The sequence below is a fragment of the Lepisosteus platostomus genome, chromosome 3, assembly GCF_059453375.1.
Source record: "Lepisosteus platostomus isolate fLepPlt1 chromosome 3, fLepPlt1.hap1, whole genome shotgun sequence".
NCBI lineage: Eukaryota > Metazoa > Chordata > Actinopteri > Semionotiformes > Lepisosteidae > Lepisosteus > Lepisosteus platostomus.
The window spans coordinates 2,614,796-2,640,214 of record NC_142613.1 but is presented as its reverse complement, the minus strand read 5'-3'; the positions used below and the strand labels follow the sequence as shown (position 1 = coordinate 2,640,214).

Below are 25,419 nucleotides of genomic sequence, written 5' to 3'. Positions count from 1 at the left end.
ACATGCCAAATTTCCACTTGAAACCCAGTCTTTCAAATTCTTAGTCGCACAAGACTGCAGTTCCATCTTCGAGAAAACTGCTAGAGCTACACACTTCCTCTGATTATTTTACCTGTGCTGCGTCCACACAAATAGTACAAGAAGTAACGCTCCTTTATCTACTGCTTCCCAATTCTCTTGTTTACTCAAGTACAATACACTCAACCCCCACTCAAAAACAGACCCATCTGTAACTTTCAACTTTCATTCCACCTCCGTTCCCTTTCTGTCCCCTCTCGGCCGAGATCAATTCACTCTTCACTTCAGTTCCCCTTGCCAGGGATGAAGTCGACTGCAGTAGAAGTATTGCCTCAAAACCAGACATGGGACTGCAGCAAGGTCATATTCCACAAACACAGAATCCCATGGGAGAAGGACCTCAGGGATTACTTCCTTTCAGACACCTCCCTTGCTTCGAATGTCTCAGAGCTGCATCACACTGGAGAGAGGGCTGACATCTCTGATGTCAGAATGTGACAACACTGGTCCTCTGGTCACCTTGCCATTTCCTGATTAAGTGCCCTGTCTCCGGACCTACATACTGTTTCTGACTCTCAGAAGTGAAGCACGGACCTCTTCCTTCTGCTAATCTTCTGTTATTTTCAAATCAGTAATCGCCAGAATTCAAAACATCCACATGGGCTCTCCTTCACTCATCACTCTCTCCTCCTGGGTGATCCTGTGTTGCCAAGGAAGCTTCTCCGTGCCAGACTCTTCTGTCCCTGTCACAGCAGCAGCCCAGTTTGCTGTTTCCTTATTCATGCTTATTCCTACATTGTGAGGCAGCCCGTCAGTCTGCAGCTCTTCAGGCACAGGGGGTACTCAAGGCTCAACCCATGCCATCCAGGTTCTTCTTTCTCAGCTATGGGGAGAAGAGACAGTGCCATCTTGCCAGGCAATGTTCTCCTGCTACCCTGCCCCACTCCTGGTGCTAATGTCTCCAGCCCTGGCTCAGACAGTCAACAGCGGTCCTCAGGATTAAACACTGCATCTCCACTGGGAATTGTGAACAAGCTCCATGTAGCCCAACAGGGACCCACGTTACCCCATAGAAGAGCATCATTTCTATCCCTTCAAGCTACCTTGCAGCCCACTGAGTGCCAAAGGCCTGTAAGATGGCCCAATGCATCACTGATGAGACTCTCCCCTGGAGCTCTCATTTTCTCTCCTTCCATTATGGAGCTCAGATACAGACTAAAACCTTTTTCCTCAATTGGTTTAATGAACTTCTTAATTAGCCCAAGAGAATTGGCTATTTCCATCCATTTCCACCACAGCTCCATTCCCTCACTTGGAATCCATCTCCTTCTGAGCGCTGAAAACTCAGGCCAGCTGTGCCTTGTCAATGATTACAATTTACAGAACAGGTGGCTATCATGGCCCAAGGACACACCACTGACATCACACAGAAGTAGAAATGTTCTTTTAAGTTTCTCTTTTGCAGCAACTGTGTTTTGATGTGTTTGCTGGAGTCCACTGAGAAATACTTATTGCTGGACTGAGGTGGAGGGGCTGAAGCCACCGTCAGGCCTTGAGTGTCTGAGGTCTGACATTCCCTGCAAAAGATGTAAACCTGCTGATGACGACAGTCTTCACTGCGAGCAGATATCAAAGCCATTCCTAGCACATGAATCTGCACAAGCGTTTCTTAAAATACTGTGAAGAATTTGTCTTCTCCCTTTCTCCAGATGGGTTTTCTCCAGTATTCCTCACTTTTCCAAAGAATACTAGCATTATATGTGACAGTTATATATAAAATGAATAATCAGGGTTTCTAAACAGTCCCTGTGTGCTTCTGTGTGTGTCCCTCATCCTGGTTTGTCCACAATACAATCCCTGTGCTTCCTATTCTCTATCCCTATCCTACAGTATGTAAAATCCCTATGCTTTTTTTTTGTTTTATAACTTCATGTATTCAAAAGTTTTGTTGCATATACCAAATATTTTTTACAAAAAAAGTTTAAAAAATACATTTTGCAAAATTTGCTAGTGCTTGAGAATATTTTTTGAACCTATTGCTTTTTCAAATGTTGACTTTGTTCAAATGTAACTTTAGTGAGACTATACTACTATAATCACTTTGTTTTGAGTGAACGTTTAAAACAGTGAAATTGAATTGTCTAGTTTTAAGGTACTTTTCTAAAAAGGGCAAAACCCACCTTCGTCTCTTGTACGAACATGTGCACTCCAGATACGATTTCTATTATTTGATGTGAGTACTTGGTTTCGTAAGTAAACCAGTTAAAGAAGGGAACAGAGGTCACAAGTTCAGATTTTAACACAATAATAGGTGACCTTTAAATGTGTGACGGGCACCAGACAAGAGCCGGTCTGTGGAGAGCCTTGTGACTTTGTTTCTACAGATGTGGTTGAATTCTACTTAAGTGCCCTGAAGTGTCTAAATATTTTTAAAGTATTAAACTAATTTTTCATATTTACAATACTAAATTACTGGTGTTCAGGTTTAGACTGGTCATGCCTTTTGACTTCCAGTTGTCACTTGCACTGTAAAGTTAGTTTACTTGCTATATTGCCATTTATATCTGCATGTTTGATACGGTGTATATCTCATGAATTAACATTAACAACAAGAGTTAAGGTGTTTTTCTACAGCACAGAACTATCGATCTATTAGATACATTTCTTGTATGTTAAAGGAGTTTTAATTGCTTTAATTGTGACTTAGATTTAATTGCTTTGATCTTGATTTAATTTAGCAGATAAAATAAGATTGTAATCTCTATATACTGTAATATTTAGATTCAAAATAAATTACTACAAATTTGATATGAGCAATATCATTTCTGAGTCGTCGTGTTTCTGTCGGAGTGAATATCCGCACACTGGGGTTCTGTTAACGTAAGAGCTATTATTGCCATCAAATTATTTATTAACCTAAATTACTGTCTGTGAAAACTAAACTCTCAACCTGCCACCCTGCTTGTTGGACACAGTGAGCTGCTTTACAGCCCTCTTTCCACTCCTGCTCTGTCAAACTGTAGTACAGATAACGGCTCACTTCCCTCTTAAATCGCTCAGTATTCAGACAGCAGACTGCGACTCCTTCTGCAATATAAGATTACAGATCATAAGTGAGTCCTGATAAAAAAAAAACTGCAAACTGTGACCTGCAGTTCAAGCAGAAGCTTGACTTTGGCAGCTGTTCCTTCAACACTAGACACTGTGAAAGTCTACTGTCCTGAGGAATCAATACTTCGAATTATTGTTACTGTGCCTAGTAGGCTTAGCAGGTCTTCATCAGGTCAGCTGACATAAATGGTTTTCCCTTCTGATTGCTCCTCCACCCCTAGTTGTCCCCCACTTCTGTATATATATTTGGAATCATTATTGAAAAGGAAATCCACGTATGTGTCACACCCGACATCCCTCCCTAGAGGGCGCTCCACTGCTCCATTATTGTTCCTGTGATTGTTAAGCTCCCCAGGTGAACCCTCTTAGCTTCATTATTTATAGACTAGCTCCTCCAGTCCTTGGGGCTCATCATTACAGTAAGGATGTCGTGAGGCCCGCCGGGCACCAGGAAACCCTACGTCCGTCTCCTGAGGGCACAGGCCTCATCCCCGACACCTCCCGCTCCCTGAGCCCGGGGGCTGGAGGACCTGGCCCCGTCACCCTTGGACCTCCATGTTTTGTCTGTCCGCGTGTTCCCCCCTCCCGGGGGATTTTAACCTTGTTGTGTCCCAGGATGTATTATTCGCTGATGGACTCTCAGACTGTGCCCTGACCTGCCTTTGGACCCGTTTGGATTTGGATGCTGTTCTTTGTCTTCCCCGTTCACTGTCTCTTGAACTGTCACTATTATTCTGTGCACTATTAAACCCCTGTGTGTTTCCTTTTACCATGCCAACTCGAACCTGCATCGCATAGGGTCTACTTCAAGACCTGACACGGATCCCAGACCGTGTCCGTGACAGTATATCCACTATGAGAATATCATTGCAGTTTACCTTTTCAGAAAGGACACTCACCCTCTGTACACATCCTGAAATCACAACCACATGTCTCGTTGGTCTGTCAGTCTGTAAACCATTTATCACCTCATCATCACCTTCATCATGTAAAGTCAGGTAATATGGAGGTTCGTGTTCTTCCAGCTGCTTGCAGGGGTGTAGCCAGGAATTGATTTTTGGGTGGGCCTGTGCAAAAGTGGGGTGACCGTGCTCTAAATGACCGCCCTGCCAGCATAGGGGCACCCCTCCAATTTACAGTGCAATCCTCAAGCGGTATAATCTTACAGCAGAATAAGTGGAATCTTATATATATACATACTGTCTCTCTCTCACACACACAGGCTAAGCAACAATTACCTAGGCTGCCAAACGCTACTGTGCCACGGCGGACACACACACAAAAACAATCAGTGCCTACCTGTGCCTGGTGAGGTTTTGCCCTTCTTGACCAGACGCAGGTGTCGGGGTTTGGAATTGAATATGGCGATAATTATCTAGAGAGTTGGCCAATTCCCGTTCAAATGAGAACTAGTTTGCAAAGGTCTCTCATATGAGGACTTTGTCTTAAGCTAAAGAAAAGCTGCAAGAGCTAAGTTTCACTTGTTGCTTGTAACAGTTCTGAGTATTAGAACTTAGAACATTTGGTGTGCCTGCTCTTAGTTTGTTCAGTAGTTTTACGAGTCCCAGCCCTGTGGTCTGTGACTTAGAATCAATTCACATTACCTATACAGCAATGTACACCTGAGAAATCAGAAACACCTGTCAACCATTTGTCTCCGTGCTTATGCTCACCTGAAATTTGAGGATTGAACCCAACAAATGATACTGTTCTCACAGTGCTGAATATGTATCTAAAGAATGTCTAAAAAAACAGAAGCTGAAATCTATACTTGTTGTAGCCCTGTGCCAATTCATGCAAATAGTTTTAATAAGTAAGTTTTGTTGTTTTTATAATCAGGAGGGAGGGCCATACTGTAGCAATACAGCAGAAAGTGCCATCACCGTTTGCCAATGTCTTCTCACATGCTGTGTTCAGAGGGTCGTATTTAAAAAACGGTACAGTAAATTTTCTTATACTTCAGGATTTTGATAGTCTGAAGTATACATTGTATACAATGTGAAGGATCACATTGTCTCTCACACCTCAGTGTCAGAATTGTGAGACATTTTTATCATCGGGGGGGGCGGAGGGCCATAGAAATAAGCAGAAAGGGCAATCACCTTTTCCCAGTGTAAGTTCGAGTTATACTGAGCTTTTAAAACTGTTTTGCGATTTTAAAAAATATATTCCATACAAAAATACATTTTGGACAGTCGCTATTTATTTGGCTATTTCCCTTTCACTGAGGATGTCTACGAATAAGAAGCCAACTCCAGCCTCATCGCTGCTCCTCCCACTCACTAGCTTCAATGTTTATCCTCGTCACTAAAGATGTGGTAACTTCCAATGTGCACGCTTTGATGAACTTCAACGCTCTTTACTGTCTTCTAACGAACAGTTAAGAACAGTTAAGAAGAGGGCGGAGCAGTGCCTCTGTGGCTCAGGATCTGTGCCTGTGGCAGGAAGGTTATAAGTTCAAATCCCGCGGCTGGCAGAGGAATCCTACTCCGTTGGGCCCCTGAGCAAGACCCTTCACCCAAACTGCTCCAGGGGCGCTGTATAAATGACTCACCCTGTGGTCTGACCCCAAGCTTCTTTCCCTCTCTGTGTGTCTCATAGAGAGCAAGCTGGGGTTTGTGAAAAGACAAATTCCTAATGCGAAAAATTTTATATGGCCAATAAAGTGATCTGATCTTAAGAAAAAACTTCTCAAACAGTAATGCAGTTTACTTGCTTACACACACTTCGCTAACACGAAAAGGTGGGCAACCAACAGCTCCAGTTCCGATCACAAACAACCTCTGACCTATAGATGATGATAACCTGCAGAAACTATAATATTGTACAGTACCTTCCTGCACAGATAATAGTACCATCCCAGCTGCTGGGACTTTGGACCTCTTTCCTTAACTGACTTCTTGTAACTGCAGTCATCGCTGGGAAATGACTTCAGCAGCAGGGGGAGTGACTCCCAGGTCAGTATATAAGTGTGAGAAAGTGCAGAGTCGGTCTGAACCACATAATAATAATAATGTTTCTTTATTAGCCCTATACAATTTCTTGCATTAGGAATGCGTCTTTTCGCATACCCCAGCTTTTTCTCCAGGGAGACACAGACACAGAGACAGGGAGAGAAGCTTGGGGTCAGAGCGCAGGGTCTGCCATTGTACGGCGCCCCTGGAGCAGTTGGGGTTAAGGGCCTTGCTCAGGGGCCCAACGGAGTAGGATTCCTCTGCCGGCCGCGGGATTTGAACCGGCAACCTTCCGGTCACAGACACAGATCCTTAGCCACAGAGCCACCGCTCCGCCCCGGTGTCAACTTACAGGTGTCTCCACATTCTCTGTCTTTGGGTGAGTACTAAAATGTCATTTGGAAATTGTTCAGTATATACTGTAACTTAATGAGCAAATAGATTTTTAAGTAAAAAATATTTTAAATTAAAGGTTTTACTCAGGGATTAAAAAAATATTGATGTAGTGGCTATTGTTCTAGCTCTTCTTTAAATATTTAAAAACAACTGCTAGCACATAATACAGTCTCTGAACTTTGTTGCTAATATCCAGAAAGAATAAAAGATTAACAAATGAGTACAAATGAGTGAGGCATTGATGAGTGGGTCAGAATTTATAACTGGTGATTATTTTCAAAACATATAGAAACACAATAATACAACTGTGATGTGCAATTATAAAACTTGACCCTTTTTGTAAATTTGCAACTTCATGCTGCTGTAGTAGTTATAGTTTGGAAAGCAGACTGGATCTTGAGGGCAGAAACAGACACATATAAATGAAATAATGATAACTGGGGCAAAGACATGTGCTCTTTTACCAGATAAAATACTTGTATCTTATTAACTGAAAACACTTTATTAATATAAAATTCACAGGTAGGTGTTTTTAATGTAAAGCTGAAGTGTGCGTTTCTGGGATTCAAGCAGGCTGTACCTGTAACGCTGCTCTGTAGAGGTGAAAAGGATCCGATGCAGATGCAGGAGTCGCAGGGAGGTAAGTAAACGTACCGAGCAAATCCAGGAGCTGAGTCGTAGTCCGAAGGCGAAGGTAAGTCGAGATCCGGTAAAGGCACTGGTGGCGAACAATCCAAAACGTGAGACAGAATCGTAGTCGAAAAGAGAGCTACAGGGTCAAATCCAAAACAGGCAATGATAGCAAACAATCCAAGGGGCGAGACGAGATCCGAAGTCCGAAGGCAAAAGGTGCAGGCAGAATTCCAGGAAGGCAAAAGAGGGGTAAGAACGCTAGGCTGAGCAACAAGTAGAGAACTCAATACCGAGCAACGGGAATCAGGTACGAATGGTATAAATAACCCGGCGTGCCGCACGGTAGAGCAATTGCAGGTGTGTTAACTCGTGCGGCGGCGCTTGTTAGTAGTAATCCGCTGCTGGTGCTGATTGGCTCGCTTACGTGTTGATCTCCGCTGGCTGGTGGTCGTGACAGTACCTGCATGAGATCTGTGGAGTCGCTCTCCGATAGTGATGTTTCTGGACATGATTACCTGACTGGTGCTGCAGTCTTGGGAACTGGACCAGTCTGAGGGCTGAAATAGTTTAGATAATGTGACACTGTGGGCTTTCCGGACTGCCTTCTCACAGGCTGGAGGGCTGATACCTCGAGAGCAGGTAGAGAGATGGTGTGTAGACATGCAGAGATATAAAGTTTGTTCCGTAGCTTTACAGCCAATGGCATAGTTCTAGGACGAACACAGGGGAATTACGTGATAATGTAATACAGGGTTTCTAATTAGGAGGCCGAGTGGTGCCGATAGACATTCTCATGCGAGTTAGGGAGAGAGAACAGTTTAAAGGGCTGCCTTGGTGGTGTTAGGGGCCCTCTAGTGGTGAACAGGAGAAGATCCCTTCCACTGTGTCACACTACTGTAGGTGCACATTTTCACACTTGGTTCAAAAACATTCTCATAAAATTCCTCCACAAAGCAGATTTTTGTAAGTGAAGCACTGACCTTGCTGGTGTCCAATAGCGAGAGCAGTGTAAGTGTCCGAGTAGTAGATAAGTGAAGGTTCCCAGAGCCAAGCTTCATCGACCAGGAATTTAATCTATCTGGATACCCAGATTCACAGCTACATCCATTAATGTAAAACCTAAATTATATATGTAAAGATACAAACATATATAACTGTTGACTTTAAACCTTCTTTCAACAGTATCCAGTCCACCACCAGCCATGTCATCTGTAGGAACTGTTCCCATTGAGATGGCAGCTCTGGGCAGACCCTTCCAGCTGGGGATGCTGTATGACTGCCGCAGGGACACACTGATCCCAGGTAAACCTGCAGCACAGCAGACACAACTACACACTGTTCCAGCTGGGCTGCTGTATGACTGACACACTGATCCCAGATACACCCACAGCACAGCAGACACTACTACACACTGTTCCAGCTGGGCTGCTGTATGACTGACACACTGATCCCAGGTAAACCTGTAGCACAGCAGAAACAACTACACACTGTTCCAGCTGGGCTGCTGTATGATTGACACACTGATCCCAGGTAAACCCGCAGCACAGCAGACACAACTACACACTGTTCCAGCTGGGCTGCTGTATGATTGACACACTGATCCCAGGTAAACCCGCAGCACAGCAGAAACAACTACACACTGTTCCAGCTGGGCTGCTGTATGACTGACACACTGATCCCAGGTAAACCTGTAGCACAGCAGACACAACTACACACTGTTCCAGCTGGGCTGCTGTATGACTGACACACTGATCCCAGGTAAACATTCCAGATGAAATCTATTAATTTAGTGCCAATATACAATATAGGATTACAGAATACAATTTCAATCTTATTTGAATTTCATTGACATGTCCTAAACTCTCTTCACAGGTCTTTTTAAGCTTCTCAGTTCATGATACAGTTAATTCTATCACTGAAGCTGTTGAATCACAAGATTAATGAACTTCTTTATTACATCAGTGTCTCTCTATATGAAGCTTAGTACTGAACACACCTCTTTGGCATTGTCCAGTGTGTCAGGAGCATTAGGTAATCAACCCTGATTCTATTGCAGCCATCACGCTGTGGGACCATGAGAAGCTACAGAAGAACACCAGTGAGCGCTCCCAGAATAAAACTGAGCTCAGCGTCTCTGCCTCAGACTCCATTGATGACAAAGCTTCGGCCCTGCAGGTGGACGCCTCACTGAAGGCCAGTCTGCTGGGGGGTCTTGTAGAAGTGGGAGGAGCCGCCAAGTACTTCAATGACAAGAAGAAATCCCACAGCCAGGCCAGAGTCACTCTGCAGTACAACACCACTGTCAGGTACGAGCAGCTGACCATGAGTCACCTGGGCCAAAAGAAGGTGACCCATCCCAGTGTGTTTGAGGACGACACGGCCACCCATGTGGTCACAGCCGTGCTGTACGGGGCTCAGGCCTACTTTGTGTTTGACAGAGAGGTGTCTGAAGGAGAGGACAAGCAGGAGATCGAGGGAAAACTGAAACTCACGATTGAAAAGCTGAAAGTAATCTCAATTAGTGGCAAAGGCTCTCTGGCCTGACAGAACAGAAATGACAGAACAGGAAAAGGCCGCTGGAGAAACGTTCAGCTGCACATTTCATGGGGATGTTCAGCTGGCGACAAACCCGTCCACTTTTAAAGAGGCCATTGAGGTCTACAGAGCCCTCCCGACTCTGCTCGGAGAAGGAGGAGAACACGCTGTGCCCATCAGGGTCTGGCTGTACCCGCTGGTCAAGCTGGACTCCAAGGCTGCTAAGCTGGTCAGACACATAAGCAACTGTTTTGTCACACAGGCACAGACTGCATTGGAGAACCTGGATGTGACTGAAATGCGATGCGGCGATTTGCAGAAACACACAGTTTCCCAAACCTTTCCTGGCGTCAAAAGAAAAATAGAAAATCTGAAACAACTGGTCCTTCAGTACAAACTGAATTTCATGGATAGATTAGCCTGTGTCCTGCCAGCTGTAAGGGGAGGTGGGAAGGATGAAGAAGAGTTCAGAGAGCTGATAAAACATCATGAAGACTCACCTTTCAACTTTCACAGGCTTCAACTGTGGCAGCAGAATAAAGAACAAGAAATGGACATAGTCAGTGGATATCTTACTAAACTGAAACACAGTGGTATAAAAGTACTGTCTTTACACAGGGAGCTTAACCAGGTGCTGTTTGATCCAGACATTGAGAATGTGGTTTGTTTCAGCTTCACCTCACTCAGCCAGCCTGAGCCGTATCTGTCAGAGCTGACCAGCTACCTCAGACACCCAGAGAGCAGGAACACAGACACTGACACACAGGCCAGTACAGGATGGGTAAAGAGAGAGTCTGTTCTGAACATGAAACTGTGTCTGAAGGTTTTCCTTGAGTTACTGAAAATTAACAAGGCCCAGAAGGAAACTAAATTCTTTGCTGATTCTAAACAAGATGACCAGTGCACAGGAGCGTGTATCTTCCTGTATGAGGGTGGGGATTATCAAGGTGTGCATTTTGAGCCCCCATCAAAGCCTGGCAACCCTGAGGCTCACACAGTGACACACAACAGTGTGACAGTACAGGTGTCCCCCCCCAGCTCCGCCACACTGGAGTACAGGGTGGAATATAAACCCAAGAAGCAGGAAGAGTGGGAATCTGTCACTGTCAAAGACACTCAGGACACTGTCCCTGTGTCAGGGCTGAAGCCTCACACTGAGTATGAGCTCAGATCCAAAGCAGTGGGCCAGCTGGGATACATAGTGAGCAGTGACATCATCAGTGTGGAGACTCTGCCAGCAAGCCCCCCCAGAAACCCCTCAGCTCCCCAGGTGTCTCCAACTTCCATCACAATAACATGGGAAAATCCTTCTGCTGTTGGAGAGGGGGTCAGCATACTAGGATATATCATTGAATACAGAGAGGAAGGAATACAAGGCAGTAAGGACACATCTGATCAGTGGCTGAAGAAGAAAACGAACAAAGAACAGTATTCATTTTCTATGGAAGGCTTGACAAAGAAAACATCCTACAGAATCAGAGTCCGGTGTGACTGTGGGGATCGTGGGACCAGCGCACCGAGTGATGAAGTGGTGATCACAACAGCAGAAACCACACCTGTGAAGCGAATTACAGGCGACCCCAAGAGGTGCACTTTAATGAACAAGGGCAAACCTTCGATTTACGGGCTTAATCTGTCTAAAGATAAAGGCAGTACCTGTCCCAAACTCAGCTTTGGAATACCAGCAATGAAGATGACTAACAGAACAATCATGCTTCTGGGAGCAACGGGCTCAGGGAAGACCACCCTCATCAACGGGATGATCAACTACATCCTGGGAGTGGAGTGGGAGGATGAGAGCAGGTTCAAACTGATACATGAAGAGACCAACAAGACACAGGCTGAGAGTCAGACCTCTGAGATCACAGCCTATCAGATCCACTACAGTGAAGGGTTCAGGGTTCGCTACTCTCTCACTATTGTGGACACTCCAGGGTTTGGGGACACCAGAGGAATCGGACAGGACAAAATCATCACCCAGAAGATCAGAGACTTCTTTTCTGATAAGAATGGTATCGTTAGTCTTGACGCAGTGTGTTTTGTGGTCCAGTCTGCTTTAGCACGTCTCACACACACACAGAAGTACATCTTTGACTCAATTCTCTCGATATTTGGAAAAGACATTGCAGACAATATTGTAGTTCTGGTCACCTTTGCTGATGGGCAGGCTCCACCTGTTTTAGAGGCCATCAAAGCTGCTAATGTCTCTTGTGCCAAACTGAAAAATGACACCCCTCGCCATTTCAAATTCAACAACTCAGTCCTGTTTGCTTCTAATGAGGGATCAACAGGAAGTTCACATCAGAGTAAGTTTGACCAAATGTTTTGGCAGATGGGTTCAGAAAGCATGGAAACATTCTTTAGCTATTTGAACACCATGCAAACCCGAAGTCTGCAGCTGACAAAGGAGGTCCTGGAGGAGCGCAATCGACTGGAGGTGACAGTGGAGGGGCTGCAGCCCAAGATCAAAGTCGGACTGACGACACTCAATGAATTGGAACAGACACAGGAAGCACTGAAACGTCACAAACACTGTATAGAGAAAAACAAGAACTTTGAGTATGAAGTAGAGGTCACAGAGGCAGTAATGGAAGATATCTCTGGGACTAGAAACTACATCACCAACTGCCAAACGTGTCATACCACCTGTCACTATCCCTGTGGAATTCCTAATGATGATGGTAAGAAAGGTTGTTGGGCAATGGATAATAAAGGAAACTGCAGGATTTGTCCTGGGAAATGTGTCTGGAGTGTACATTTTAATCAGAAGTACAGATGGGAATACAAAACCAGAAAAGAGAAAAGAACATATGAGGATCTGAAAAGGCAGTTTGAGGACGCAAAGGGGAAAAAGATGAGTGCAGAGGAAGTTGTCAAACAGCTTCAGAAGAAATACAAAGATGTACAGAAAGAGGTCTTAAAATTAATTGAAAAATTGAGTCGCACTCTGAAGCATCTGAAAGAGATCGCTCTGCGGCCCGACCCTCTCAGGACCCCAGATTACATTGACCTGATGATACAGGCTGAGGAGCATGAAGCCAAGCCTGGATACCTGGAGCGCATCAGAGAACTACAGCGAGTCAGAGAAGGAGCTGTGATAGTGCAGAAGGTGGCCAGTGGAGAGAGTCTGCTTCCACAGGAAGAGAAGACTTGGAAAGAGTGGGCAAAGGACGGGACCTCAGATTTCTTTAAATGTCTGTTTGGTAAAAAAAAAATAGAATGGAAATAAACAACAGCTGAAAAGTATGGAAAATGTAATATCTAGCATTTCACCATTTCACACCTTAATCATGTTTTTTTCTGCTTTGTTTTAAAATTTAAAAGATGTCTTTTTTGTTATGGAAAATATTTACTAATAGTTTATTTAATAAGATTTTTGTGTCTGACATTCTTTTCCTGTTCTGATTTAAGTTTTTTTCATAAGCCAAATTTGATGCTATCTGTGTCGACTTTAAACTATTAATGTACAGTATGGTAAGCTTTAATGAAAAATTACACCACCTTTAATCTTATTTGCCAAATAAATACACCTTCAAGGAATCTGGCGTTTTGGAAACTTTTATTCCTCATCCAAAAAGGGGAAAGAGTTGAGGGCTGAGTAAATAGTCTTCAGAAAGAGAACTTCAGAAAGAATACAAAAAAATAAAACTGATAAAACTTAAACAGTCAAGCTAATCCAGGGTTCAAGAAAACAGAGTAACCACGACTCAGAGAGGGAGCTGTAATTGTGCAACAAGTGGCCAGAGGAGAGATTCTACTTCCAGAAGACGAGAAAACGTGTGAAAAGGAAATATTAAACCTCTGAAGGTCAATATCTCTCACTTCCTAGAATGCTGCAGGCCAGTATGAAAAAGTTACCTATCTAATACTAACACTTACAGGTATGTCTCATACATTATGAAGGCTTGATTAATTTAATAGAGGGTGTCAGGAAAATAACTGGAAATAATTTAAATCATTAAAAAATAAATGAGTGGTATACCTAATTTGAGGAATGTGAGATCTGGCACAGCTCTTGGTAAAGGAATAATAAACCAAAGGCAAACAGGAACACTAATAAAGTTGGAGAGATATTTAGTTGGAAATGACCTCAAAACAATAAAGTTTCAAGTGGAGAGCTGTGTTAGCACACAAGCTGCAAAGCAACAAGACAGGTCAATTTCAACACATTTCTGAGCTTTGCCGATACCTGGATAAATCGGCTGTGGTGCTTTACCACACTGCTTTTACTGACTACTTTTATCGCCTGCCTTGGATAAAAGTAGAGATTGAACAAATATAAAAAATTCTGCATGGATTTTTATGAAGACAGGACCTGGAATGGTCTTCTCTGCCTTCCAACATAAGGTGAAATAAATTATAGAACATAACGATAAAATATACCCTGAGGGGTTCCACCTGCAAGCACACAATGACAGCCAGAGGCTCTGGAGATGCTCAGCTGGAACAGGGCTGACAAGGTGCTGGGGTCTTCTCACCTGCTGTCATGCCCAAGTGATAGTAACAAGTGACTGAAGACCAGAGGGCAGGGGTATTGCTGGAAGGATCCCAGCTCTGCACGTGAAGTGTGGTAGAGGGAGGCTGTCTGGCATCTGCTGTGACTTCACTGCAGGGACAGAGGAGGGATCTGACAGGGGTCAGAGCACGCCAGGCTGGGGTCTGGGTGTGCAGGCTGTGGGATTGGTGTTTACTATGGGGCGTGAATGTGGTGGTGTAAGGAACCACTCACCAAACTAGGAACCAGCAGCTGATTGACGTGAACCCCATCTCTGTACTAGAAGAGGAGCAGGAGCTGCCTGTCTGACAGCACAGTGCTGAGTGCTTATTAGAAAGGCAATAGGGAGTTAAGTGTGAGGGGGCCTACAAGTGTGCGACAGTGTGTGAGAACAGAGAAACCAAAGTGTGTACCGTGAAAAGGAAATATACTACAGTATTGAGTGTGGGAGTTTCAGTGTTTGTGAAAGAGCAGGCCTGCAATGAGCTCTTTCACTGGAGTGGGTCAGTGGCTGATACAGATATAACAGTCCCCACCTGTGGTGAGTCCTGGACCCGACCAGTGGGGTCCTGGAGGTCCGCAGTGCCTGCAGGCTTTCAAATTTCTTAATCGCTGCAGCAGCTCGAGAGCTTGGCTAATGTCTCTTGTGCCAAAGAGAAAAATGACACCCCTCGCCATTTCAAATTCAACAACTCAGTCTTATTTGCTTCTAATGAGGGATCAACAGGAAGTTCACATCAGGGTATGTTTGCCAAAATGACCTGGCAGATGGGTTCAGAAAGCATGGATACATTCTTTAGCTATTTAAACACCATGCAAACCCGAAGTCTGCAGCTGACAAAGGAGGTCCTGGAAGAGCGCAATCAACTGGAGGTGACAGTGGAGGGGCTGCAGCCCAAGATCAAAGTCGGACTGACGACACTCAGTGAATTGGAACAGACACAAGAAGCACTGGAACGTCACAAACACTGTATAGAGAAAAACAAGAACTTTGAGTATGAAGTAGAGGTCACAGAGGCAGTAAAGGAAGATATCTCTGAGACTGGAAACTACATCACCAACTGCCAAGTGTGTCATACCACCTGTCACTATCCCTGTCAAATTCCTAATGATGATGGTAAGAAAGGTTGTTGGGCAATGGATAATAAAGGAAACTGCAGGATTTGTCCTGGGAAATGTGTCTGGAATGTAAATTTTAATCAGAAGTACAAATGGGAATACAAAATCAGAAAAGAGAAAAGAACATATGAGGATCTGAAAAAGCAGTTTGAGGACGCAAAGGGGAAAAAGATGACTGCAAAGGAAGTCGTCAAACAGCTTCAGAAGAAATACAAAGATGTACAGAAAGAGGTTTTAAAATTAACTGAAAAACTGAGTCGCACTCTGAAGTGTCTGAAAGAGATCGCTCTGCGGCCTGACCCTCTCAGGACCCCAGATTACATTGACCTGATGATACTGGCTGAGGAGCACGAAGCCAAGCCTGGATACCTGGAGCGCATCAGAGAACTACAGCAAGTCAGAGAAGGAGCTGTGATAGTGCAGAAGGTGGCCAGAGGAGAGAGTCTGCTTCCACAGGAAGAGAAGACTTGGAAAGAGTGGGTAAAGGACAGTTTACAAAAGTGAAAAATAAGATAGTTTGAAAGCATACTTTAAAAAATGAGAATTAAGTGCATATCACCACCATGGGTTTCTCTCTCACTGTTGTCAAAGCTGAAATTGCTGGATTTAAAATTAGAGAAATACAGGATTGACTGATGAAGATGATACTATACATGTTCCATTTGACTAATCTACATGTCCCCTTTCTAACATTCTGATAAAGAATTACTAAATTGAAAAGCAGCAAATGAAAGTTATTGTTCCATATAGGTTTTGGCACCATGCAAATACATGTTAGTGAATACACAAGATAGATACTCGTTTTGTTCAAATGTTTGACATATGTCAAATAATTGTACTGGGATACTGTTGAATTGTTACACTGATGATCTGACAAGGGAGTAAAAATCATTTCTGAAATGTGTTTTCCTTTGTTTTCCTGTTTTCTATAAAACATTGATGCATACTGTGTTCTCTGTGATCCTTTTTCTGTATTGAATTCATAGACAATTTTCATTCATTAGCCTGATTTCATGTTTCTTGTACTGTCTTTAAAGAGATATAACCTTTATATAACTTTTCACGAAGAACAGCACAAGTAACCTTCTTTGTGCTCAGTGGTTTTAAATAAATACAGTCTCAGTGAAACTTGAGCAATGCAATCTTTTATACTTCTCATCCTCTCTGTCTCCTGAACCACCTTTAAAGAGTCTCTCAGGTTCCTATGATTCAGTTTAGGGAAAGGCTCCCCCAGCACCTCTCACTGTGCAGGAGAGTCACTGCACCCCCTCTCTGCTGGCCCACTGTCTCCAGAATGCTCTTGACACGTTACTGTCGTCCCTTAATCCGGCGTCGGGCTACAGGACTCGACACGACCTCTAGTCAGAGAGCATGTCAAAATTAACGACTGCAGCTGCTGAGTCTGGCTGCCTTTTCTGTCCCAGAGGGTGTCAAATCATACGACTAGGAATCGCAGGGGGTGACTAATCACACGATTCCCTCATGACTTTTCATCCCGGTTCCACATCTCATATCGCGCCGCGAAAGTACCGCGAGGTCGCCTCATTTTGTCAGCCAATCAACGTGGAGCAAGAGGAGGAGCAGCGCACGAAAGTAAACAAACACGAAACGCCGAACAGACATCTGTGCTGGCTCCACAGTTCGACGAGCCTCTCCTCCATTTGCCCAGTCCAACACACTCGCTTTCCCTCTTTCCTTGAAGCTGCATTGTCTGCATTGTACTTCCACTTGGGCGCTCATTGGCTGTGACTGTCGCAGACACAAGAGCCCACCCCTGCGACTGGCGACTGGCTACGAGAAAATCAAACCTGTCTGAGTTTGTCGTAGCCAGTCGCAGAGAGTTGTAGGGGCTATTAAGAGCAATATGACTGAGTCTCTGGGGATGTCACACTACACAACTGACAGTAATGGGCGCGCGATGCGACTCTCTACAACTCGCTGTGGTTTTCTTACGATCATGTAAAGGAAGGCCACGACTGGAAATCCTAGGAACAGTCGTGTAGTGTAACGCCGACATAAGACACTACCTGACTGCAAACTTTGGTTTCAAAGAAGACCAATAGTACCCCACACAGGTCTGTCAGTATAAGCATGAACACCTTTATTTGCTAGTAGAGTGGGTGTCTTTTACTGCCCCCCAGTCTGGTCTAACCTCATGAGCAGTGCACTCACAGCTCTCTAGGTAGAGTCTGCTGGAGAGTGTCACTGCCCTGCGATGGGCTGGCGTCCTGTCCAGGCTGTGGTCCAGTCGAGAGCCCTGTGTCTGCGGGGCTGGGCTCCACTTCACCACGACCCTCTAAAGACTGAGCTGTTGCTGAAAGCGGAGGTACGGTAAGAAAAGCTCCCACTTGGAACAACTGTCAACTCTTCTGTCAGAAATGTCCATTTTTCCAATAGGGATTCCTCTCAAGTAGAAAGGAAACACCTGCACTGAACTTTGACAGTTCAGTGCAGGTGACTGAACTGACTGAACTGAACTTTGACTGAACTCCGCTTTGACACTGTTGACCATAACATCTTGCTTTCTCGTCTCGAGACTGTGTTTGGAGTCTCTGACACTGCCCTCAAATGGTTTAAGTCTTACCTCACTGATCGCTGTCACTTTGTCTCTCTCAATGGGTACAGGTCTGAAATCGGTCTTGTCAAGTCTGGTGTCCCCCAGGGCTCAATACTGGGCCCCTTGCTCTTCAGCATTTACATGTTCCCACTTGGTCAGCTTTTAAGATCACATGGCCTCAGCTTTCATTTTTACGCTGACGATACTCAAATATACATCCATACCAAACCCGACACTGACGTGGCTGTCTCTATCCTATCTAATTGCATCTCTGACATAAAAATTTGGATGACTCAAAACTTCCTTCATCTTAACTGTGACAAGACTGAAGTCATGCTTATTGGTACCCCCCATCAACTTCGTAAAGCCAGTCCTGTAACCCTGTCTGTAGATGGCTCTGTACTTGAGCTTCAATCAAAATTGAAAAACCTTGGGGTTATATTCGATTCTGGCTTAACATTCGACCCACATGTACAGCATACTGTCAAAACATCTTTTTTTCACCTTAGAAATATCGCAAGACTACGCCCTATGCTATCATTAACTGTGGCTGAAAAGCTGATCAACATATTTGTATTCTCTCGAATTGACTACTGCAATGCTCTGCTCCCTGGTGTATCTAAATCTACTCTGAACAAGCTGCAGTATGTCCAAAATTCAGCAGCCAGAATTCTGACCAGGTCTAGTACAAGTGTTCACATTACTCCTATCCTGGAGTCCTTGCACTGGCTTCCGGTCAAATTCCGCGTAGACTTTAAAATCCTCATGCTCACCTACAAGGCTTTACATGGCTTGGCACCTCAATACCTGTCTGAACTTTTATCGCCCTACTCCCCACCTCGCAACCTCCGCTCTTCAAATTCTGCCCTCCTTACTGTCCCCCAAGCCCGTCTACATTGTATGGGCGACAGGGCCTTCTCCTGCTATGCCCCCAAGCTCTGGAACTCTTTACCCAAGGATATTAGAGAGTCACCTTCTCTAAACTCTTTCAAATCCAGACTCAAAACTTTCTTCTTCAGTAAAGCCTTTACTTAACTGGTTCCATTCTTCACCCCTCTGCTCTTCTTAATACCATCTTCCACGGTCTCCTCTATTGTTATTGTTGTATTGTTGTAATTATAATTATGTCCTGTCTTGTGAAATTTTCTTATTTATTGTTGTAGTCTTCTTATTTATTGTTATTGTCATCCTGTAAAGCGCTTTGAGAAGCCACCTTTAAAGGCGCTATATAAAATAAAGTTTATTATTATTATTATTATAACTTAGACCTGTTTCATACCAAGTCTTTACAAATTACCAGAGAGACAGGCTGACAACACTGCAGATCCATCAACCGAACCACATGGACACATTTTAGTCTTGCTTGTAGAAATAATCTCTGTGTTTTTAAATAAGCTTCATACGAAGAGACACTGAAATAGGGACATGAGCACCTCAATTAGACCAAAGCACAGCATGTGACTGGTCAAATCCTGACTTCCCCCGGCTAAGCGCCATAAAACACACTGGAGAAACAGGGTTATCGCTGTCCAGTTGACATCTTTTAAAATCTGAAGATGATCTCCTCCCTGTGGCCGTCTGGAGCCCTGCAGGAGCCTTTCCTGCCTTTATTAACAGGGTCCCCCTGTACTGTCTGTCACACACCCCTAAACTCGCACAAGCTGTTTCTAAAAGTTTACCTCAAAGCAAGATTATTGACCCAAATGGCTAACTTGTCCTTTGTATAGTTAAAACAACCTTCGAACAAAACGGTAGACATGTTATAATGAGTGTTTAACACATAACAGGTGACTATATCCACAATTTATGTCAAATATTAAAAGTTATTTTGACTAACCTGTGACGCCCGACAACCGGCAAGAGACGTTACACAGCTCACGAGCAAACGGGAATCTCGCGCTACGGGAGGCGGAGCCACCGCGAAAGCGGCAAACCTGCGGGCCAATCACCGTCGCTTCTCTCCAGTGTAGGCGGGGCCCCAGGCACACGCCGAGACAGGTGATTGGCTGCGTGCTGGTGCCAATCACTCACAGGCAGTTTTGAAAACCCTCGAGCTTGCGGCGAGGCGCGTCTGCCGCCACTCGCGGGGCGCTGCGTTCCCGCTCATTTCCACCCGTAATGACGTAATAACAGGGGTGACCTGTCCCTTCTCTCTCGCCTCAGGGCAGTTTGAAGAGGTTGGCCTCCCCGCGGACGGCACAGACGGCGAGTTGGTGCTGCGCTTGGGCGGTTCGTGCCGATGCGTAGTGACCGCTGTGCTGCTCTGGTTCCCGGGATATAGCGCCTTGTTTTTTCGCGGGGGGAGAAGTCACTCCGCCCCCCCGACACACAACGGCGCAGGAGAACCGAACCGGTAATCAGGAGACCGTGTCTGCGGCCTTGACCGCAGGTAACCCCGCCAGGACACTGGGGTAACACCCCTACTCTTTTCGAGAAACGCCCTGGTATTTTTAATGACCACAGAGAGTCAGAACCTCGGTTTTTCATCTAATCCGAAGGACGGTGCCTGTTTACAGTATAGTGTCCCCGTCACTACACTGGGGCATTAGGACCCACACAGACCGCAGGGTGAGCGCCCCCTGCTGGCCCCACTAACACCTCTTCCAGCAGCAGCCTGAGTTTCCCAGGAGTCTCCCATCCAGGTAGCCGGGAGCTGCGGGCTGGTAGAGCTACTTGCACCATATGAGCGCTGATTAAACGGCGAAACTGCCGCCTGTTTCTTGCAACACGACACGATTAGCAGCCTCCCGAAAGAATTAGACCGGCGCCCTCTAGTGGCTACATATACTGCTACCAGTACCGCCCTGGACTGAAAACCACCAGCGCAAAGGAAAAGAGCCGATGAACTCAGTTCAGCCCGTATTTTTTTTTAAAGATACGAGTTTATATTGTAACGCTTATGGCCGTCAGTGGTGTGTAAGAGCCGGCTTACCGCTCTGCCCTTCCCTGTAATAACAGGATTACAGCCACTGGGATACATAGAGATCCCTCTTTAGCTCACCGGGCTGTGTCCCTGTTAAGTGACGCGGGAGTCCTGGGTTCGAGCCCCCGACGGTGCCGGGCCGACCTGATGCGGCAAGGGCGCCCGCCTGAACCGCTGTTGCGTTACAATATCTTACTTTTAAAAAATGTCGCCACATGCGTGTCGCTAAGGAAAAACAATTGACACCTGAAGAAGGCTCCACGGCCGAAACGTTGTGTTCTCTTTCTTCATTTTTTCAGCATGGAATAAACCTATTACTTGTTCCTTTGCAAGGAAAAACAATGCTTGGTGTGTTCAACCCTCCGAGGTGCAGTAACAGGTCTCCAGGCTCCAGGGCTGACGTGCCTGGAGGAACTCGGGGTCAGGGTGAGGCGAGGGGGCACCTCAGCGCAGGGGCAGGAGAGCGGACCACTGGCAGTCCACGCACAGCTCTATTGAATGCGTGCAGAAGGGTCCGCCTTCACGAGTTTAATGTTCAGCTGCAGACAGCGTGATTGCGCAACGATGCTGCCACCGTGCGGCCGTCGCTGGAACTTCCAGCACATGTCACTGAACAGCAACTTGAATTCCTGTCGGCTGTGAAATCAAGGACACACAAATCTCACCCGGGATCACTCTTATCAGTATACCAGACTGTTCTCCCCCCACACACACACCCAATCATCCCCCCTTCAAACACACACACTGCCCCCGCCACCCCCCTCCACCCACACGGACACCAACACACAGCTGAAAGTTCCTAAAACAATTCCTGAACCTTTATTTCTATCAAGAGGAAAAGAAACCAAAAAGGCAACTTTGAAATGAAAAGATTGACCACAAACCCACGAGAGAAATGTGTGTCTATAATAATAACAATACCAATAATAATAATAATATAACAATAATATAATAATAACCATCATTATCAGAACCCAGAGCTGGAAATAATCAAATCAAGGAGCAGGGGACAGTGAGAAAGTCTGGGCTTTGGAGGAGGGAGTTAGGAGGAGAGTGAGGAGGACAGGGACAGAGAGAAAGAGAAATGTACCTGTCGGGGAATAAGTAGCACCAAGAAACCAAGCCTGTCGACCTTTCCAACCACCCGTGTCGCCTACAGTCCCTTCTCCTTCTTCTCCGTCCAGAACACACACACCAGAAGCAGATACAATAGAAACAGAAACATGGCATGTGGGGTCTCGCTTCCAAATGTGTGTCCATGAAACAAAAAGAGCAGATTCTGAGTGCGCGAGGAGCCAGCTGCGATGAGCGGCGGGTTTCTGCTGCCTGTTCACAAAAAAACCCCTCCAGACCCTTTCATCACGGGAGACAGGAGGGCGAAGTTCAGACTCCCCTCCCCACAGCACACGGAGAGAGGGGGTGCACTGGATTAAGACGGAGAGACGCACTCCCTCTCGCGGGGGCCAGGGGACAGAGGGAGAGAGACGGACCAGGGCAGCGGAGCTACTGCCCTCCAGCCGGTCAGGCAAGAAATCCGTTCGGAAAAGGGTGAGAGAGCCGGGCAAGACGAAGAGGTGAGAGGAGAGCGAGAGAGGTGGGAAGATGGGGAAAGGAAACTAACGGGGAAAAACGGAGGAGGGGGAGAGTCAGAGCGTCTGCGGTTTGTCTCCACGTGTTTCCGTCTGAATCCGAAGGGATCTGGACCCTGCCGGGCTGCTCCTCCGCCGGTCTGCAAGGCCCTTGAGAGTCAGAATGGAGGGAGGAGAGCGCTGGAGAGGCGAGGGGCCGGAAGGAGAGAGGGAGGCCGGCTGTGTCCTTGGTCTGCCAGTCTGTCCGCAACCCCCACCCCCCCCTTGGCCCCGGAGTGACGCGCCCATCTTCAGGCCCGTCTGCTGCCTGCTGAAGTCTCCAGAACAGCCCCAACAGGGCAGCCTCTTCCACTCCATCACAAGACGTGAGAGAGAGAGGGAGAGGGAGGTACAGTGCCTTGCGAAAGTATTCGACCCCCTTGAACTTTTCAACCTTTTGCCACATTTCAGGCTTCAAACATAAAGATATAAATTTTTTATTTTATGTGAAGAATCACCAACAAGTGGGACACAATTGTGAAGTGGAACGAAATCTATTGGATTTTTGAAACTTTTTTAACTAATAAAAAAATGAAAAGTGGGGCGTGCAAAATTATTCGGCCCCCTTGCGTTAATACTTTGTAGAGCCACCTTTTGCTGCGATTACAGCTGCAAGTCGCTTGGGGTATGTCTCTATCAGTTTTGCACATCGAGAGACTGAAATTCTTGCCCATTCTTCCTTGCAAAACAGCTCGAGCTCAGTGAGGTTGGATGGAGAGCGTTTGTGAACAGCAGTTTTCAGTTCTTTCCACAGATTCTCGATTGGATTCAGGTCTGGACTTTGACTTGGCCATTCAAACACCTGGATACGTTTATTTGTGAACCATTCCTTTGTAGATTTTGCTGTATGTTTGGGATCATTGTCTTGTTGGAAGATAAATCTCCGTCCCAGTTTCAGGTCTTTTGCAGACTCCAACAGGTTTTCATCCAGAATGGTCCTGTATTTGGCTGCATCCATCTTCCCCTCAATTTTAACCATCTTCCCTGTCCCTGCTGAAGAAAAGCAGGCCCAAACCATGATGCTGCCACCACCATGTTTGACAGTGGGGATGGTGTGTTGAGGGTGATGAGCTGTGTTGCTTTTACGCCAAACATATCGTTTTGCATTGTGGCCAAAAAGTTCGATTTTGGTTTCATCTGACCAGAGCACCTTCTTCCACATGTTTGGGGTGTCTCCCAGGTGGCTTGTGGCAAACTTTAGACTAGACTTTTTATGGATATCTTTGAGAAATGGCTTTCTTCTTGCCACTCTTCCATAAAGGCCAGATTTGTGCAGTGTAAGACTGATTGTTGTCCTATGGACAGACTCTCCCACCTCAGCTGTAGTTCTCTGCAGTTCATCCAGAGTGATCATGGGCCTCTTGGCTGCATCTCTGCTCAGTCTTCTCCCTGTCTGAGCTGAAAGTTTAGAGGGACGGCCAGGTCTTGGTAGATTTGCAGTCGTCTGATACTCCTTCCATTTCAAGATGATCGCTTGCACAGTGCTCCTTGGGATGTTTGAAGCTTGGGAAATCTTTTTGTATCCAAATCCGGCTTTAAACTTCTCCACAACAGTATTACGGACCTGCCTGGTGTGTTCCTTGGTCTTCATGATGCTCTCTGCGCTTTCAACAGAACCTTGAGACTATCACAGAGCAGGTGCATTTATACAGAGACTTGATTACACACAGGTGGATTCTATTTATCACCATCAGTCATTCAGGACAACATTGGATCATTCAGAGATCCTCGCTGAACTTCTGGAGTGAGTTTGCTGCACTGAAAGTAAAGGGGCCGAATAATTTTGCACGCCCCACTTTTCATTTTTTTATTAGTTAAAAAAGTTTCAAAAATCCAATAGATTTCGTTCCACTTCACAATTGTGTCCCACTTGTTGGTGATTCTTCACATAAAATAAAAAAATTATATCTTTATGTTTGAAGCCTGAAATGTGGCAAAAGGTTGAAAAGTTCAAGGGGGCCGAATACTTTCGCAAGGCACTGTAGCTTCAGGGCAGTGTTAATGTGTTAATGGACACTGTCCACGTACTGAATGTGTAAATGACTCTGTGTCTCCTTGTACATCTCTCACCTCTGTCATGCTCTCCTGCTCCATCCCTCTCTTTCTCCTTCCCTCGGGAAGGCTCTGTCTTCTCCCCGACCTCGGACTCGGCGCTATCCAGATATCAGTCACCCCCCATATCCAGGCTTACCCCTCACTCTCTTGGCCAGCACCCCCACTTCCAGTTTCCTTCTGCCCAGACAGCAGGGTTCAGGAGTAAATGCACAGGCAGGCCCAGCGCCCCGTCTGCACCCACACAGCACTGCTCCTCACCAGTGTGCTCAGCTGCAGTAGGGAAGGCACATCGCTGGGGGTGATTTGTCACTTTATTTCACTGGCAGTCGAGGACTGAAGGAAGGCAAGTTTGGCTAGCACAAGCGTTTTCCCAAGATTAACCCTTTGTTAAAATAATCTGAAGTTATTTTTATGGAGATGTATTGCTCAGTGTGTCTTTGAACCTGTTTATTCTGTAATGATTTTATTTGGGCTTTTTTGTTCTTCTATCCCAGAACCTTAACAAGAGCTTGTTTTCAGTGCCTTGAAGAAGAACAGTTTGGGGGGGAAAGAAGCAAAGTTTTGCTTTAGCACAAAAATGGGTTTTTCAGAGCCTGTATTAATTGTATTTTCTGTAAAGAAAAGTTAATCCTTGCAAAAAAGAAACCAAGCGCAGTACAAGTGAAGCTGAAATAAAGACCCCATGTTTTGGGTAAATGTCTCGTCTGGGCTGTGTTCTGGGGTCGTGCTGATGTGAGAATCAGGCTGCAGTGAGGGGGACAGCAGACCTGCTCCCCCAAGGCCAGTCTCCTCTCCTCCTCTGAGTTCAAGATCCGTACTTGAGTGATTCATCCACCTGCGAGTAGAACTCAGCTCATCCTTGTTCCTCTTTGCAGACTGAAGGGGGGACTGAGAGCTCAGAGCTCCTCTCTGGTGCACAGAGCAAACTGACCCAGCCAGTGGGGCTGGACCTCCCTGCAAATAACCTCCATCAATGTGATGCAAACATGCAGACT

At 45.6% G+C, this 25,419-nt stretch overlaps 2 protein-coding genes and 2 long non-coding RNA genes across 4 annotated transcripts in view; 3 read left to right on the top strand and 1 right to left on the bottom strand.

Moving 5' to 3' along the window:
* LOC148674065 (uncharacterized) overlaps window positions 1–25,419 on the top strand; it is a 117,421-nt gene that overhangs the window by 20,813 nt on the left and 71,189 nt on the right. The window lies entirely within an intron of this gene.
* On the top strand, window positions 2–2,840 carry LOC148674073 (uncharacterized). Its single transcript, XR_015934128.1, has 2 exons — window positions 2–326; window positions 1,233–2,840. It is a non-coding gene; the product is annotated as an uncharacterized LOC148674073 (long non-coding RNA).
* On the top strand, window positions 9,203–16,389 carry LOC148674072 (uncharacterized). Its single transcript, XM_088623807.1, has one exon. The coding sequence runs from the start codon at window positions 9,667–9,669 to the stop codon at window positions 12,874–12,876; it is 3,210 nt and encodes a 1,069-aa protein (XP_088479933.1). The 5' UTR covers window positions 9,203–9,666; the 3' UTR covers window positions 12,877–16,389.
* Window positions 18,356–19,260, bottom strand: LOC148674071 (uncharacterized). The gene is made up of 2 exons (XR_015934111.1): window positions 18,771–19,260; window positions 18,356–18,398 (listed from the first exon to the last, which is right to left on the bottom strand). It is a non-coding gene; the product is annotated as an uncharacterized LOC148674071 (long non-coding RNA).